This window comes from Helicoverpa armigera, chromosome 22 (assembly GCF_030705265.1).
Source record: "Helicoverpa armigera isolate CAAS_96S chromosome 22, ASM3070526v1, whole genome shotgun sequence".
Classification (NCBI taxonomy): domain Eukaryota; kingdom Metazoa; phylum Arthropoda; class Insecta; order Lepidoptera; family Noctuidae; genus Helicoverpa; species Helicoverpa armigera.
In genome coordinates this window covers 6,551,342-6,566,472 of record NC_087141.1, presented here as the reverse complement: position 1 = coordinate 6,566,472, position 15,131 = coordinate 6,551,342, and the positions used below count along the sequence as shown (strand labels likewise).

At 36.7% G+C, this 15,131-nt stretch overlaps 1 protein-coding gene across 2 annotated transcripts in view; it reads left to right on the top strand.

The window, feature by feature from the left end:
- Window positions 1-15,131, top strand: part of LOC110375594 (unconventional myosin-XVIIIa) — a 245,879-nt gene that overhangs the window by 36,204 nt on the left and 194,544 nt on the right. For both annotated transcript variants that reach the window (XM_064040283.1, XM_064040282.1), the window contains exons 2-4: window positions 1,528-1,710; window positions 10,324-11,538; window positions 14,314-14,451. In XM_064040283.1, coding sequence (XP_063896353.1) covers window positions 1,528-1,710; window positions 10,324-11,538; window positions 14,314-14,451 — 1,536 coding nt within the window. The remainder of the gene's footprint in view (window positions 1-1,527; window positions 1,711-10,323; window positions 11,539-14,313; window positions 14,452-15,131) is intronic.

Here is a 15,131-nt window from a genome sequence, read left to right as displayed (position 1 = left end):
AAGAACATTGCCAGCTGTAAATAAATCTGAATGCGCACGCGTCAATCAATTTTATGGGTCGGCTGCCGCGAAGGCAAAGATAATATGGTTCGGATATCCAGTGCACTTCAAGTAAATCAAAGGGACGGGATGTGTGGTTTGTCACTGATAAGATAGGGTACAGAGAGCTTATAGAAAAGAGAATATTGGTTTTGTTACAATACCTACTTTCTATCGCAGGTTGCAAGTTCATTAAATAGAATAGGTAAATCCAATACACTACATGCAGATAATCCCTTTTTAACAAAAATGTCGTATCGGGGCCCTTCTTTTCATTTAAGTCGGTTTTTCCTGTATGACGGCAATAGTTAAAACCATATCTTCCATAGTGTTCTCCAACTTAAAGATGTCGCTGGAACCAAGACACTATAGCTACGGTTGATATAGGTACAGAATAAATTATGTCTTTAACGTCACACCATTTGACACCATACATTATCCATAACTTTTTCAACGTACTTCAAATCCGTCACCAATTCGAATTGACCCCCTTGAAACCCAATCTGTTCTACAGTGTCTCTCCATGTCATATCTTCTCACTGGCATGACGGGTTGCATGATAGATTGTTGTATGGAACTGACAGTTCTGTTAAACCAAGTGTTGGAGTATGAGTGTGATTGTATGAACGTATGTATGTAGATGATTGAGTCTTTCGAACACTATGTACTCTTCAGTTTTCGGGAGTTTTGGTTCTACGGTACCTACTTTTGATTTTTGATGATGCTATTTAGCAACTTTTAACTCTACGGTCCTCTTCTGTATAAGAGGAGGCCTGTGCCCAGGAGGGACTATAAAAAGGTTGATGATGGTGTTGATTCAACTTAAGTATATGTACTAGAAATACTAATGTAAATCGTTTGTGCCTGTCCAATCATTATTTAATACAGTGCGGTGTTATGTATGAGTATGACCGATGAAGATTTATATAAAAGCTCACATTCAACGCATAAATTAAGAACTAGGTTCTTTGGCAACGATAATGATTTCATAATATCCAGAGCAATGAACTTAGTTGCACTGTCCAAATGATTGCTATTGCGGTTACAAGCGTTGCACAATCACGATGATATTCTGGTCCTTTAGCCCGGAAAAATGATAGACAAGCAATGAATAAATACTCATAACTACATGATAATAATACGTACATAATAAAACACCCAAGGCGTTAAGTCTGCCGTCGCAGAAAATGTGCATAAAATATCATAGGTAAATAATATAATTGGTCGCTAAGTCCTATGAAAAGCAATTGACCATCTTATGTTATAAGTGCTAACACAACTGGTAGAGTATTTTAATATCCAGACAGCAACCAGGAATATCTACTACTTAATTACCCAAATGTCGACTGTAGTAGAATCTAATGCGGTATCTTCAGTTCGGCAGTCCAAGATGGTGGCCATTGCGCTAACGGGCTTAAAATACTTTCCACTCCTATAAATCAGTAGCGAGTTAAACAATTACTTACCAATTTTTTCTCTTTTTTCCAGAGCCAAGCCGCCATGTTCAACTTCATGAAAAAGACCGCGGTGTTGACTGGCGGCGACGTCGGGGCGGGAGAGGAGAGGGACGGGGAGAAAGAGAGGCGGAAACGAGAGAAAAAGGAGAGGAAAGAGAGGGAGAAGCGGGAGAGGATAGCGGCCGGCCTTGAGGAGCCGCTGAGGCTTGAGGAGGTGAGTTTGAGGGAATAAGTCAAATAAAGAATTGTGAGTAGGACTTCATGAGTTTTTAGGAAAGTCTGCGTGTATTAATCAATTGATTTTAAGATATCTAATTTCTGCGTGGTTTAAGATTGTTCTGAATTTAATAACATCTTCACGTATAACATCAATCAACAAGTGTAGACACCTTCTTAATACTTTCCACTTTTGTTTCATTATTTTCATTTGTTTTCTGTTGCTATACAGATGATATTCAACAAAGTTTTCCTTACAAATGAAATTCGAAACGAATGAACTTTCCAACATGTTAAATAAATCGTATCTCCAAGAAAAACAAACAAAGTCATCAGTTTCTATGACTAACAGCTTCAGAAAGTGGCAACCAACATTCTCAGATCACATCGCTTTGACAACATTTTCACATCACCACGGTAATAGCACCCATGTCATAATATATGCAATTATAATTAAAAAGTAATAAACCGGTCTGTAGAAAGTCACACGCCTTCTGTATACAAACGTACAAACGTAAGTGGACTTCTATGTCATGCTTTGCAAAACGCATTTTTATGCTGTAAAAGCACTTACCAGCAATTTATTTGGTAAGTTTATTTTAACCTGAATACTTTTATCGGGATTCGTGGAATAGTTCTCACGGGATGTGATGCAAATATGAATTGGTCCTTAACGTTATTTTTCGCGTTGACGTGACGTTGAATTCAGAAAAAATAATTGCGATACTTGTTAACAGTTTCTTTTATGCAAAGGTATATGTTAGCTATATAACCCCTGCCAGTTGTTGACATAATGTCTTAATTACAATATATAATTCATCATCACCTCAGCCATAGGATTTCCACTGCTGAAACATAGGCCTCCCATCTCCACAGATTCAATATATAATTGCTTCAGTGTAGTTTGTTTTTAACTCACTCTCTTTTGGTATTCTGCTTATCATTTTGAGTGGTAATAAAAAGTGATCCTATATTAATAACTGATGAAAGTCCAGCAATATTGCGCATCTCCAAACCTGCCAATAAAAATATAAACCCATATAAAAACAGTTATCGTTTACAATAAATATGTCTATCTACGGACATAATTCTGTTGGCTGTGGTAATGGTCGTTCAGCTTTATATCAATTCGTGAACAAGCTCTTCCGGTTTTTAGGCAACTCTGTTCAACGGTATTTTAATAAAATTATGCCTCAGTGTTTTTTCTACACATTTCTCTTCTCTCTACACACCGCTCCGTATATTATTTGTATATGTTTCGTTTTGTTCGGCATCTAAGCCTCATTGAGTATGTTGCATGTCTTTAGTTGTTCCTGTAGGATCAGGTGGATTATTATGCAATTTTTTTTTTCAAAATCTTTTCTATAGCTACAGATTATTATCTCACTGATTTTTCTACACATGTTTCTTCTAACAACACATCGCTCCGTTATTAAGTTTTTTTTTCGCATCAAAGTTTCATTAAGTATGCTGCATAACTTTAAATCTTCCTAAAATATTAGGCTATTTTCTATACACATTAGTACTTTCAAAATCTATTCTACAACCACAGATTATTCTATGTTAAAGATACCAGGTTAATCATTTATCCACTTATTGTATTTTGGTTCTCCAATTGTCAAGGTTTGTTGTCTACACATAATTAGAACAGCAGTACAGTTATAAATTCGTCTTGTTTGTCCTGACTTTGATGGGTCAATTCTTTTGTTTCCGTTTATAATTAGAGTTGTTTAAATTATAGTCTTATATCTGTATCATCTTGAGGATGGCGCAAAAGTGGTGTGTACATATCTAATGTATATTTGAACTGGCAGCGACCATGGGTTTCACCCGCGTCTGGTGGAACTGACTTCGCACCTCCTGATGAAAAGTAGCCTTCCTCGATGAGTCGACTATCTTTATACCTAAAGAATTTTCGAAATCGATTCGAAGAAGTTTAGATTCATCGAAGAGCCCACGTTTTAACAAAACTGTATATTCGTCAGTTCGTCAATGTCTAAGACAACCGGTAAATGTTTTTGCTCCACTCCTAGAAAATACACTAAAAACTGTTAGTAATCGCGTCCGAACAGGTCTTTCTAGATTAACTTTTTATGCTGTCTCGTGATTTGATTTCTTTTGTTTTTTAATTTACTTCCTTGTTCTAATTGATAAACGTCTCTACTGCTTTGATTGACTTTTACTTTCAGAATTATTTTAGTTTTTGTAAACCATTGTGTCCTTTTATGTATCAAAGGACCATTTCGTAGCATGAATGAACACATCAAACGCAACATTCTTTCTCCTCACTTGTAATATTACAATAATTTATGGTAATACATACAATAAACGTCTGTGTTAGTAGACAGAGCCCAAGACCACCCAGAAACATTCTATTGATATAATGAAGTACGTAATAAATGATTTAGTAGCGCACACATTTACTCACCATCTTATTCTTGCGCTTGCACATGATCAAGATAAATGGATGATCAAAATAAACAAATTCTGGTATTTGTAGTATGCGATTGTTAAGCACGACTGTGAAATGTCAAAGATTTCCATGACTTCATTTAAGGCTTGGCTCATATTATTTGATATTATTCTTGCTATCCTGTGTAAGGATTGCTCTTAGAATTCGTACACTGACTAAATTACCATGATCTCCTTCTGCAAAGTAAGGTTTAGGTTTTCGTTAAAAAATACGTCATGGTAATCAGATCTGTTCTAATCATCATCATTATCATCAGGCTTTTTATGATCCCATTGTGCACAGGCCTCCCTTCATATAGAGAGGGAAAGAGTTTTAACCACCACGCTTGCTCGATGTGGACTGGTGATTTCAGACTTTAAGTCCAGGTTTTAATATGCTTTCTTTTACTCCATTCTGATAGTGTCAATAAATCGTATTTCTGGAAGTTTTGTCTTACTCAATTATAGCAGCATTTCTGTTTAAACAGTTTTTTGCAATAAGCGTGCTGTCAGAATCATGATTCTAACAACTCGATTACAGAATTAAGCTACTAAATCAGCAATCCGGACCCAGCCTTACTAAAGTTCGGATCTTTCCAAAGCCTCTGAGAGGTTGTGTCGCAATAGGTCAAAAGTGCGAGGTTGCTATGGCGTTCACTTGTTCTTTGCTCTGTACCTCAATCCAAATTATATTTGGACCTATTAAACGTACGATTTGTATCATTATCCATAGCTTATTTGTTTTTGATGAGGCCATTAAATTCTCCAGTCGATTTTGTAGTACCGTTTGTTGAATGAATTGATGTACTCGTAACATGTTCTCGTTCTTTGTAGTGAATGGAGCAATCGATCTCTAGTGGGTATTACATTGTAGCTATTCCACAATTCGTAAGCTTTCTTGCTGTCATTTGCCTGCACGAACCTGCAACATTTGAATATAACTTTGCTTGCTTTTAATGTGGTTCTCTTGTTATCTTTCATCTCACGTAATGTCATGTTTTTCATCTTGTCCCTTAAACACTTTACCTTATCTTGCTTCTGAAGTGTCGTTATCTTCATCATCATGTAGGTACTCCACGAATACATCAGTTTTTTACAATTATGTTATCAAGTTTTTTTAAATTTCGAAAGTTATTTTTGGTGTCTACATTTTCCACTTTTAACGGCACGATGACTTCTCTACCATACTATCTCACACTTCTAAATTCAGGACAAATATTTCAGTGACTCTTTGCATATCCACTTTACAATGCACACTTAATACAACTGACACAGAATGAATGGCATCTCATTCATATTAACCTAGACTAGCATTCTCATCAATGAAAACATTTCGAATACAATAAACGTCAATCAATTTAATGAGAATCGATTGTTGGGTATTATTGATGATATCACCGATACTTTCAACAGGCTTATCGATATTGATACCTTTTATATATATAATATTGTTATATATATTGTTATTAGTGTTGTTTAGATCGATATTTTGTCGTATTGTTTGAGATGATAATAGGTAGGAAGCCAGTTATTTTTGGTGTCTACATTTTCCACTTTCAACGGCACTATGACTTCTCTACCATACTGTCTCACACTTCTAAATTCAAGACAAATAGTTCAATCACTCTTTGCATATCCTCTTTACATTGCAGACTTAATACAACTGGCACAGAATGAATGGCATCTCATTCATATTAACCTAGACTAGCATACTCATCAATGAAAACATTTCGAATACAATAAACGTCAATTTAATGAGAATCGATTGTTGGATATCATTGATGATATCACCGATACTTTCAACAGGCTTATCGATATTGATACCTTTTATAGATTTGATGAGTAAGTTATTAGTTTTGTTTAGATCGATATTTTGTCGATTGTTTGAGATGATAATAGGTAGGAAGCCCTCAAAGCTTTAGAAACAATAGAAACAGTACAATACATATGAATAGCGTGATTTGATGATTTCTGGGCATAACTATTCGTAATCGTTTAGTTAACGTAGAATACTGTAGTGATCTTTTTTCGACAGTATCTAGTATCCACTACAATTGAACATGAAATTATTAAATCTAAAATTCTCTTTGTCATGTCAAGTCAAGAATTTCATAGGCCTTCTTGATAAAAGGCATTCTTTAATATCAATAGGCGTAAAAATAATACCTAAATAAGCAGAACCGTCCAATCATACACCACTAGAAATACAGTTTTATCGGTCGAACAAACACTTAGAATGTCTTTATTTGTTGAACTTAGTTTGTTAAGGATTAGTACGTTTGTTCTAGGTGCGTATGGGCATACAACGTAGTAGAATTCCATATGAATTTTATGTGTTACGCCAACTCCTTTGGTAAATGGTGTAAAGGGTCCTTGGATTGTATTTAAGAGTATGTCGATGTTTTTATCGCTTACTTTGATTACTTATGCTTTTGTTAACGGAGATAGACTGAAGATCATAACTAGCTTCCGCCCGCGGCTTCGCCCGCGTGGAGTTCGGTTATATCGCGTTTCCAAAAGAATTCTTCAAAAGTCCGGGATAAAAACTATCCTATGTTCTTTCTCAAGGTCAACTCTATCTCTGTACCAAAATTTATTAAAAACAGTTCTGTGGTTTAGACGTGAAGGCGTAACAGACAGACAGACAGAATTACTTTCGCATTTATAATATTAGTAGGGATAGTAAGTATTTTAGGAATGGGGCCATATTCTATTAAGGTGGAGTAACTGCAACACTGAATGCGCAGAGAAGTTCCCTTTCGATTTATTTGATAGCCACGCCGCTACTAAACTAACAGAATAAATAAACAATAATGTCGGACGTCGGAAAACCATTCTACAAGTAACACAGAACAAACATCTTGATCTAATTTATTGAATCAAGTGATCTTCGGAAACCCATTGTCCAAACAACGAGGGGACTTTTCCCCCACTTCGAGAGTATTTTGACGAGAACCGAACAAACATAGGAGAATAAATTCTTACTCGATTCAGAAGAACGAACTGAAAGTTTGAAAGAGGTGTACAATTTGCAGCTTCACCTGTGAAAATAAGTGAGAGCCGATAAAATTTTTGATCATAAATTCCTAGAAATATTATATGCAATTAATGTGGTATTGTGTGTTGTATCAGAATTGACTTTCTGTATATCATGTTCATTAATAGGAAACGATAATGATACACATCAATTTTCATGATATTTTTATAAAAAACCGTGTTTCGTACAAACGATAGAATCATCTACAAAGCAAAGCGTTTAGAAAGGTGGATTTTTTTGTGGATTTGGCTGCAATGCAAGCAAGAAGTAATTCGTTGATCCTCAACTTAGATTGAAAGTTTTCATGTATGTATGCAAATTATATCAGTTCTATTGACACCAGTTTATAGCCTTTTACGGCTGTACTCAGCCATTTTAAAAACCTTCCTTACCTTCCGTTGTAAATGAATCTAAAGTGCTTTTTTAAATTACATTGTCCGTTGTTTACCCAAGTACACAAAACGGTCACTTCACATCTAACGGTACTATGAGATTCATCTTCAAGTTTCCATCTACATTATATGGGCGTTCCGCTTGCTGGGCTCATGCAGACGGAACGACACGAAATTAATTAGGGTGGGAAGTATTGAAAATGGTAGAACTAAGTGGACTACTTTTGTTAGTGCTGGTGGTTTATGAGCCGTGAAGGATGAAGTAGGATGGTGGGTTATAAGGATGAATGGAACACACTGACATATTGCTCTAGGTATTATTGTCAAACAATTAGATATAGGATAAATCAGTAATGATGAAAGCAATAAGATTCTTGTAAAGCACTGGTACTCAGCTGAATCCGGTTAGACTGGAAGCCGACCCCAACATGATTAGGAAAAGGCTCGGAGGATGATGATGATGATGAAAGCAATAAGATAGAACATCTTAGGCAACAGAGCTATGAAGAAAATTATATTTTTGTAGAAACAAAAGTGTCGTCACAAATCGCGTTTTCAATATGAGATTCTTGTCGTGAATTGTGTTGAATATGTAAACAAATTGAACTTATCGCGAAAACAAATCTTGTTTTCCTAATAAATTTCACGCTCGACGAAAAAGAAGAAATTGACGTCAATGACAATATAAATCATCCGATAACAATCAGACAGGCTGATAACGAATGCACTCTACACGCAATTTTCCGAAAGTGCTACCAGCCATTTGTAACCCAAGTATTTGGATGGGGCCCAAATTCTCAGGCACAGACACTGGCTAGACAGCCGACAGTTAGCAAGAACGTAGAAAAACAAAAGAACTATTGGTCATTGCTCACAAAAGAAAAACAAAACACAACCGTTACGTTCAACCTCTGACCGACAACTGCATGCTAAGAAATTGTTTGTCAACAACAATTATTGTTGTTTTATCCAAATAATGTTTTGTGTTAATATTTCTGTAAACATAGCTATTGTTACTTGGTTAGCTACATTTGTTCTATTCATTAGTTTTGTAGTTGTCCATTGAAATGGACGCGGAAATACCGATCACGATCGAAGCTACCGGTTTGAAGATGATAGGATTTGCTTTGACAACTTTGGTAATTGCTATTTTTAGTTTCCGTGTATCTGTGTGTGATTCTATGCTTTTGTTTCTGTTTAATACCAAACAGCAATAATCTGCTTACTGTTTCTTTTGTATGTTAAGTGCATCCTAATCTTCGCAGATTGTATTGTAACTTGACTACTAATCTATTCGTTATTCGTTAAATTAAATTAATTAAATATATTAACTATGTACTTAATTAAATACTTACTTTCTTGGAGTTCCCTAATATACAGAAAACGGTACCGCCACGGTACATGAAGTGGGAAGTCATTGAATGGCTTAATTTATGAATCAGAAAGTTTTTTTCTCGTTGGGTTTTTTGAGGTCGTGAACTGCAAATTGTATTGTTGAATGAGTATTTTTTCCTGTATCTAGTACGATATGCTATTTTTGTGCTTAAGTTTGTACCAAACTTACCAGCAATTACATGCATTTTCAACTTATTTCATTGCAACAAAATCCAGTCTCTAACTCTCCAAAAATGTGTAGCTCTGTAATTAATTTGAATTTAGATTCTCCGAATTAAACCGTACAAAAAAAATGCAATTTTGTCCTCTTTTATCACAGTTACAATTTACTTCATACATAAGCAATTATGAAAAGAGCGATTCCAAAACAAAAGAAGTTTCCTTCTCAGATTCAAAAGATGTAATAGTTTTACAATAGAATACCGACTTCGCCTTTCTCTGTGAGGCTTGTTCAGCTCTATCAGACCGCGTCTGACGGTCTGACGGACTCGTGTCTGATCTGGCACAATTATCGCGCCGTTAGAAAGATTCTAATCAATAGCAGCCTTGATAGGTTGTACGATTTCATCCAATTATGGTAAGAATTATTGTTCTGATGTATTGAGTGTTTTTGATCTAGTTAGTCGTTAGATTGTTTTCGTTTTGATATCTAATTACTGCTAGAAATATTATGATCAATAAACTTTCTTGTTTTACGAGTATCAAGATATTAATCTTGTCTACTTCACGGCTTAGCAGTCTCGTTAAAACGTTACACTACTGATACACTATGTGTAAATTGAATATACTCGTATAAGGACACATCAAGTTCTTTTTTAATTAATCCAGTAGAACCTGTTTTCTGTTATACTTTCGTTGGGAATTATTCATGAGACGCCCCGAGGAATGTCGCTTCCAAATTGCACCAACCCGTCGGGTTTTTGACCGATCACAATACTTCAACAAGACTTGTCGCCGCGAAATTGAGAGTCATCGGTCATTTCGCAAAACTTTATCCTTCCCCAACAAATTAAACCCTTGTCACGACGTAACAGGGATCAACTTCGCTTGCACTTTCTCCTTAACCAACATCAACATTATTTCCTCAAGTGTCAGCTGTTTGACAAATTACTACGTTCACTGTTTTGTTCACTTCATCAGTTTCCCATTTACAGGTGACTTGCGCATTTAAAGCGATTAGATTAAGCTTAACGATATAACGCTAATATCCTGCCATGGCCGTTCCATTAGATTTACTAGTTTTATTAACTGTTACATTTAACCTTCATGCCCACTGAGCCGTATCGAACAGATTTTACCACAACAATTCACTAAAATCTACTTTTATCGTTCACAGGTTCGGCGATCGCTGAAATTGCGGGGCAGACGCAAGGAAAAGGAGAAACTGCCGTCGGGCATAACAGCTGACTACACCGCCTCGCTGTTCGCCCACCTGGAACAAGATTCGAATTATTCCAATTATCCGCTGATACCTACCTCGGGGTCTAACTCCAATCTGAGCGACGAAAATAACCACCTGTCGCCCGGGTACCCCACAACTCATACCTGGAGCAAGAAGGAAGGAGTCCTACAATCCGACAGTTCTGAGACATCACTAAATTCATTAAATAATCCGAATAATGCCAATACCAGCCCTAGACAACCGCCAAATCTACCTCCTATACCACCGCGTCCTCCAAAGCGTGGGATCCTAAAGGGTCCACGTCTCAGCAACACTAGTTCAAATTCCGTAGAAAACAATGTCCAAAGCACCGATGCTGTTGATAACGTTAACGGCCAGGACACAAATCTCTTGGCTAGAAATACTCAGCAGAATGAGATGATAACGTGTGGTATTCCGGCTTCGAAGAGCACCTCGTCCAGCGATGATATGCAGCACGTGCAGAACTTTACCAAAAAAGTGATCCATAGCCCTGTGGAGACACAGTACAAAAACTATAAGAATAATTCAAATAACCCTTCGATAACGACCCAGGATGTTGATGAGGTACCAAAGACGAATGGGAACAGTTATATTGGAGTTACGTCGACGTCTCCTAGCGCTGATTCTCTCACTGACACTACAACGAACTCCTCATTCGCTACTCCGCCGTTCTCTACCTCACCAGTTGGCGAGTCGCAAGGTTTCCACAGATGGTCAAAGACTAGCAACTTCGATGATGTTTATCTACCACTGCCTTCGTTAACTCCTGTTCGATTGCCGAAGGCACGATACCTGACAATTCAAAGGCAGAAGGCGCCCAGAAATGATTTCGGCTTCAGTCTTCGCAGAGCTATGGTTCAGGAGAGGGTCTTCATTGGAGACATAAATGGACATGACAGTAATATGCTCCTGAATGGTGACAATAAGTGCAATAGCATGGGGATGGTCAGCAAGTTGACGTTCAAAGCTGTAATTCTGGCAGAACCTGGATCTTACCCGGGGGCTAGTGAGACTGGACTGTTACCTGGTGATAGACTTTTGGAAGTGAATGGTGTTAACGTTGAAGAGAAAAGCAGGGAAGAGGTCATTGACCTTATCAAGAGCAGTCAGGATTCTGTCACTATAAAGGTGAGTTTCAAACTGTCTATTAAGTTAATTTAAGTTAGTAAATATGAGTGATTCGTTTCAAATCGAATATCAAGCGATGCATCGCATCACAAATCGATTACTTATCAGCATTATCGATGCATAAAGATAAATTAGTTTCGGAGAAGCGAAGAAATTCTGTTTGTAAGATTGGGAACGTGTATATCTGCATGTAGGCTAAAATTCGACAAAGATAAGAATGCATTCACAAACGTAGGTAGTCTTACTGCGGATTTCAATAATGTAGCTATCTATGGATTGGCTTACTAAAGATATAATTGACATGCGCCCCATACGAGTAATGACAAATACCTATGTCTATTAAACAAATCTACAGATGTTTAAGTGAAGGTGCAATTTTCCTAAACAGTTTGGCAGCCGAAAGCAACACAGCTGATCTTGTTGTACTACCATTGGTTTCTGATCTCAGTGATGTTATGCGAAGTATTAGAATTATAATTTGTAGCCTGAAAGCCTCCTACGACATGCTTACAATTATTTTTTTTAATGTGATAGTCAATTTTGTAACAACGCAAAAAGGTGAAGCGGATTTAAATATAAACAATAGCAAATAATTATGAGTCCGTAAAAATGGCGATATGCTTTCCGACCAGATGTATCAAATTTCAGGACATGGTAGAAACTGTAGGAGGCAATATGTAAACAGTACTAGCTATGGGGTTTCACCCTATTCTCCTTGAGGAAAACAGGCATACTAACTACTGAATATTTCATTCAACAATTTGCAGTTAACATAACTTTTACCCAACTAATCACGTTTGTTACTAACGGTACTTTATATTTAATTTTATTACTCTAACTACTAAGTTGTTGCTTCTGGTTTAGACAAAAAACTACGAAACAAGATCATAATAATGATTTTCAAACGGCTTTCAGACCGTTAAGAACAGTTAAGCAATTTCTGTTTATAAATAGTTTCGTAGACAATCGCGATTGCTGAATCTGTTACGTTTTGATCTGTAGTTATCTTTTCTAATATTGATCCACAGTTACATAAACAAATCACTTCTTAATGCAATTAATACAAAGGTACGAATATTGCTATATAAAAAAGGTATATTGCAATATAAAGCGTTTGTTTGTCTGTTTGCGAGCTTTGAATGGGCTTATCTTTGGAACTACTGCACCGCTTTGATAAAATATTTGTATTAGTTAGACCATCAAGGGGGCCTGTAGGATGTAAATCCCGGTGCGCGGAGTAGTCGCTACTGAATGCGGGTGTAAACGCTGGTGGAAGCTAGTTATACAATAACGCTATAGTTAAAGTAACTGTCTGGTCTATTGTACTTGTAAGAGAACAATAAGAAATATAATAATATAACTCGCAAACAAAATGTGTGTCGATCTGTTACTCAATAACTCAGAAATAGCTGCACCAATTGTTAACGATTTTGCACACGCAAAAGGCGGTACGGTTATGTATGATATATCAATGTTTTTGTACCGGGAAGTAAAGCAGGTTTAATGAGTTAATAAATGCTGTTACAAGAACCAATGAGATAATTTTAAGATAACTTAAATAGATTAATAGAGAATTTCCGGCTATCGATTTCAAGTTAAGTAATTTTGTTCAATAATATTAAGTTACAGTAGTCACACCTACTCGTGTGTTTGTATCTGCAACACATTGCATTTGCATAGCTTACCTTTCCATGATATGCCCTGCAAACTGCAGCCAAAAACCAAATTCAAAAGAGTCCCGAATGATGTACCTAACTTACTATCAAGTTCAAGGAGGTACTTTTAAAATAAATTCATTGACGGTTAAAAACGAAATCGAAATAAACAAAACACGGTCGACAGAACAGTTACCGCTTCCTAATTAGGTTTATAACTTTTCAAAATAAACGACACCAAAATAAATTCATTGACACCTGAGCAAAGGCGTTACACCAAACATCCTACCAGACCAAAGAGTTTTCAACCCTGGCTTGTAAAGTTGTAACTATTAGTAATCTGTGCCCTGGCTCCCATCATACAACACGTTTGCATAACTTTCTCCCTCACACCGGGTGTTTACAAGAAAAACCACTTTCAAGCTCGATTTGTGTACATTCCTATTACACTTGAACTACTCTATTTAGGTCTGTAAGTAACACTGGCTGTATGATTGACATACCTTTGCTTGATGATTCATTTGTAGTAGCAATGGGTGTTTTGGGTTCAAATGATTTTGTTTTTGATATTAGAATCTTCTGTGCTCTTTTGTTTTGGTGTAGTTTGATAACTATGTAGGGCCGGGTTATACGTGTTACAATGGTTCAGATTTTAGATGTCCGAGAGCTAATTTGGGTTCAAATATGATCCAATAGATTGGTTTTAGATTTCTTTAGAAATACCCTTCCTTAAATTCGTCAGCCTGGCCTTTTTCCAACTATGTTGGGATCGATACTATCAAATCTAATAGGCCGCAGCTGAGTACCAGTATTTTGTATAGAGCCTATCTGACCTATTCCACCCAATTACCCGAGCAATCCGATACTTTAATAAGCGCAGTTGTAAGAGTTTCTGGCTTCTGCCTACCAATAACGATTGCCAAAGATGTACAAATGACAGCTGGTACCCAACCACGGTGTGTTCCGAACCACGGAGGAACTCGTGTATGACATAAATCGTCTACTTAAACACGGCATCGACAAGAGTTACTTACTTCACATTAAGATCTTGCCCCGTGTGACTGTTAGTTCTTAACCACGAGCCCTTCCATCCTTGCTAAAGTTGACTCTTACTATCCAGGTGCAACCCATAGCAGAGCTGTGTGAGCTGTCCAGAAGGAAAGCAGTCGACGGCGGTGGTGATGTCGAGCTGTCTGACAGCAACGTGAGGGGGGGCACTCTCAGCAGGTCTGGCAGTCGGCGGTTCACTAATTCTCAGGTATGTACCTACTTACTTAAATAGTTAAAGTACGGATTCCGGTCAGTAAAATGACATTTTCAGAGTTGCAGGTTTTCAAGTCCCAAATAAATAGGGATGTGGTAGAATCGACTTTTTATAATGTTTTTGATCTAGATTATTCTGGAAGGACGTAGCGCAAAATAATAGGTAATACTCGGTATTCTAATGTAGGACTTCATTACATAGTACAAAACGAAGTGGCTTTTTTTGTCCCTATATCCCTATCTTAACTTTTAAAAACTACGCAACGGATTTCCTTGCGGTTTTTTTTTAATACATAGAGAGATTGAAGAGGAACAAACGTTCCTCTTCAATCTCTCTATGTATTAAAAAAAATGTATGACTAGCGACGCTCCCCGTCTTCACGGGTGCAGTTATTATATTACCTTGGTTTTCAAATTTATTTTTCTCAGGTTTATTGAAACCTGGTATTTGTAGTATCTTACGGGCCTAGGCCAAAGTGAGATACTAATTTATTGATGGGATAATTTGAGATGATGAATTTGGTACTGCACTGAAATTATTGTCCAAATCTAGCTGTAGAAATTTTCTGACTATGCGACATGTATTTAATATAGCGGCTTTTTGCAATGTTAGGTAAGTGTATTTTGATAGATTTAGGGCATTCAGACTATTAAAAATTTGTTTTGGGATGACGC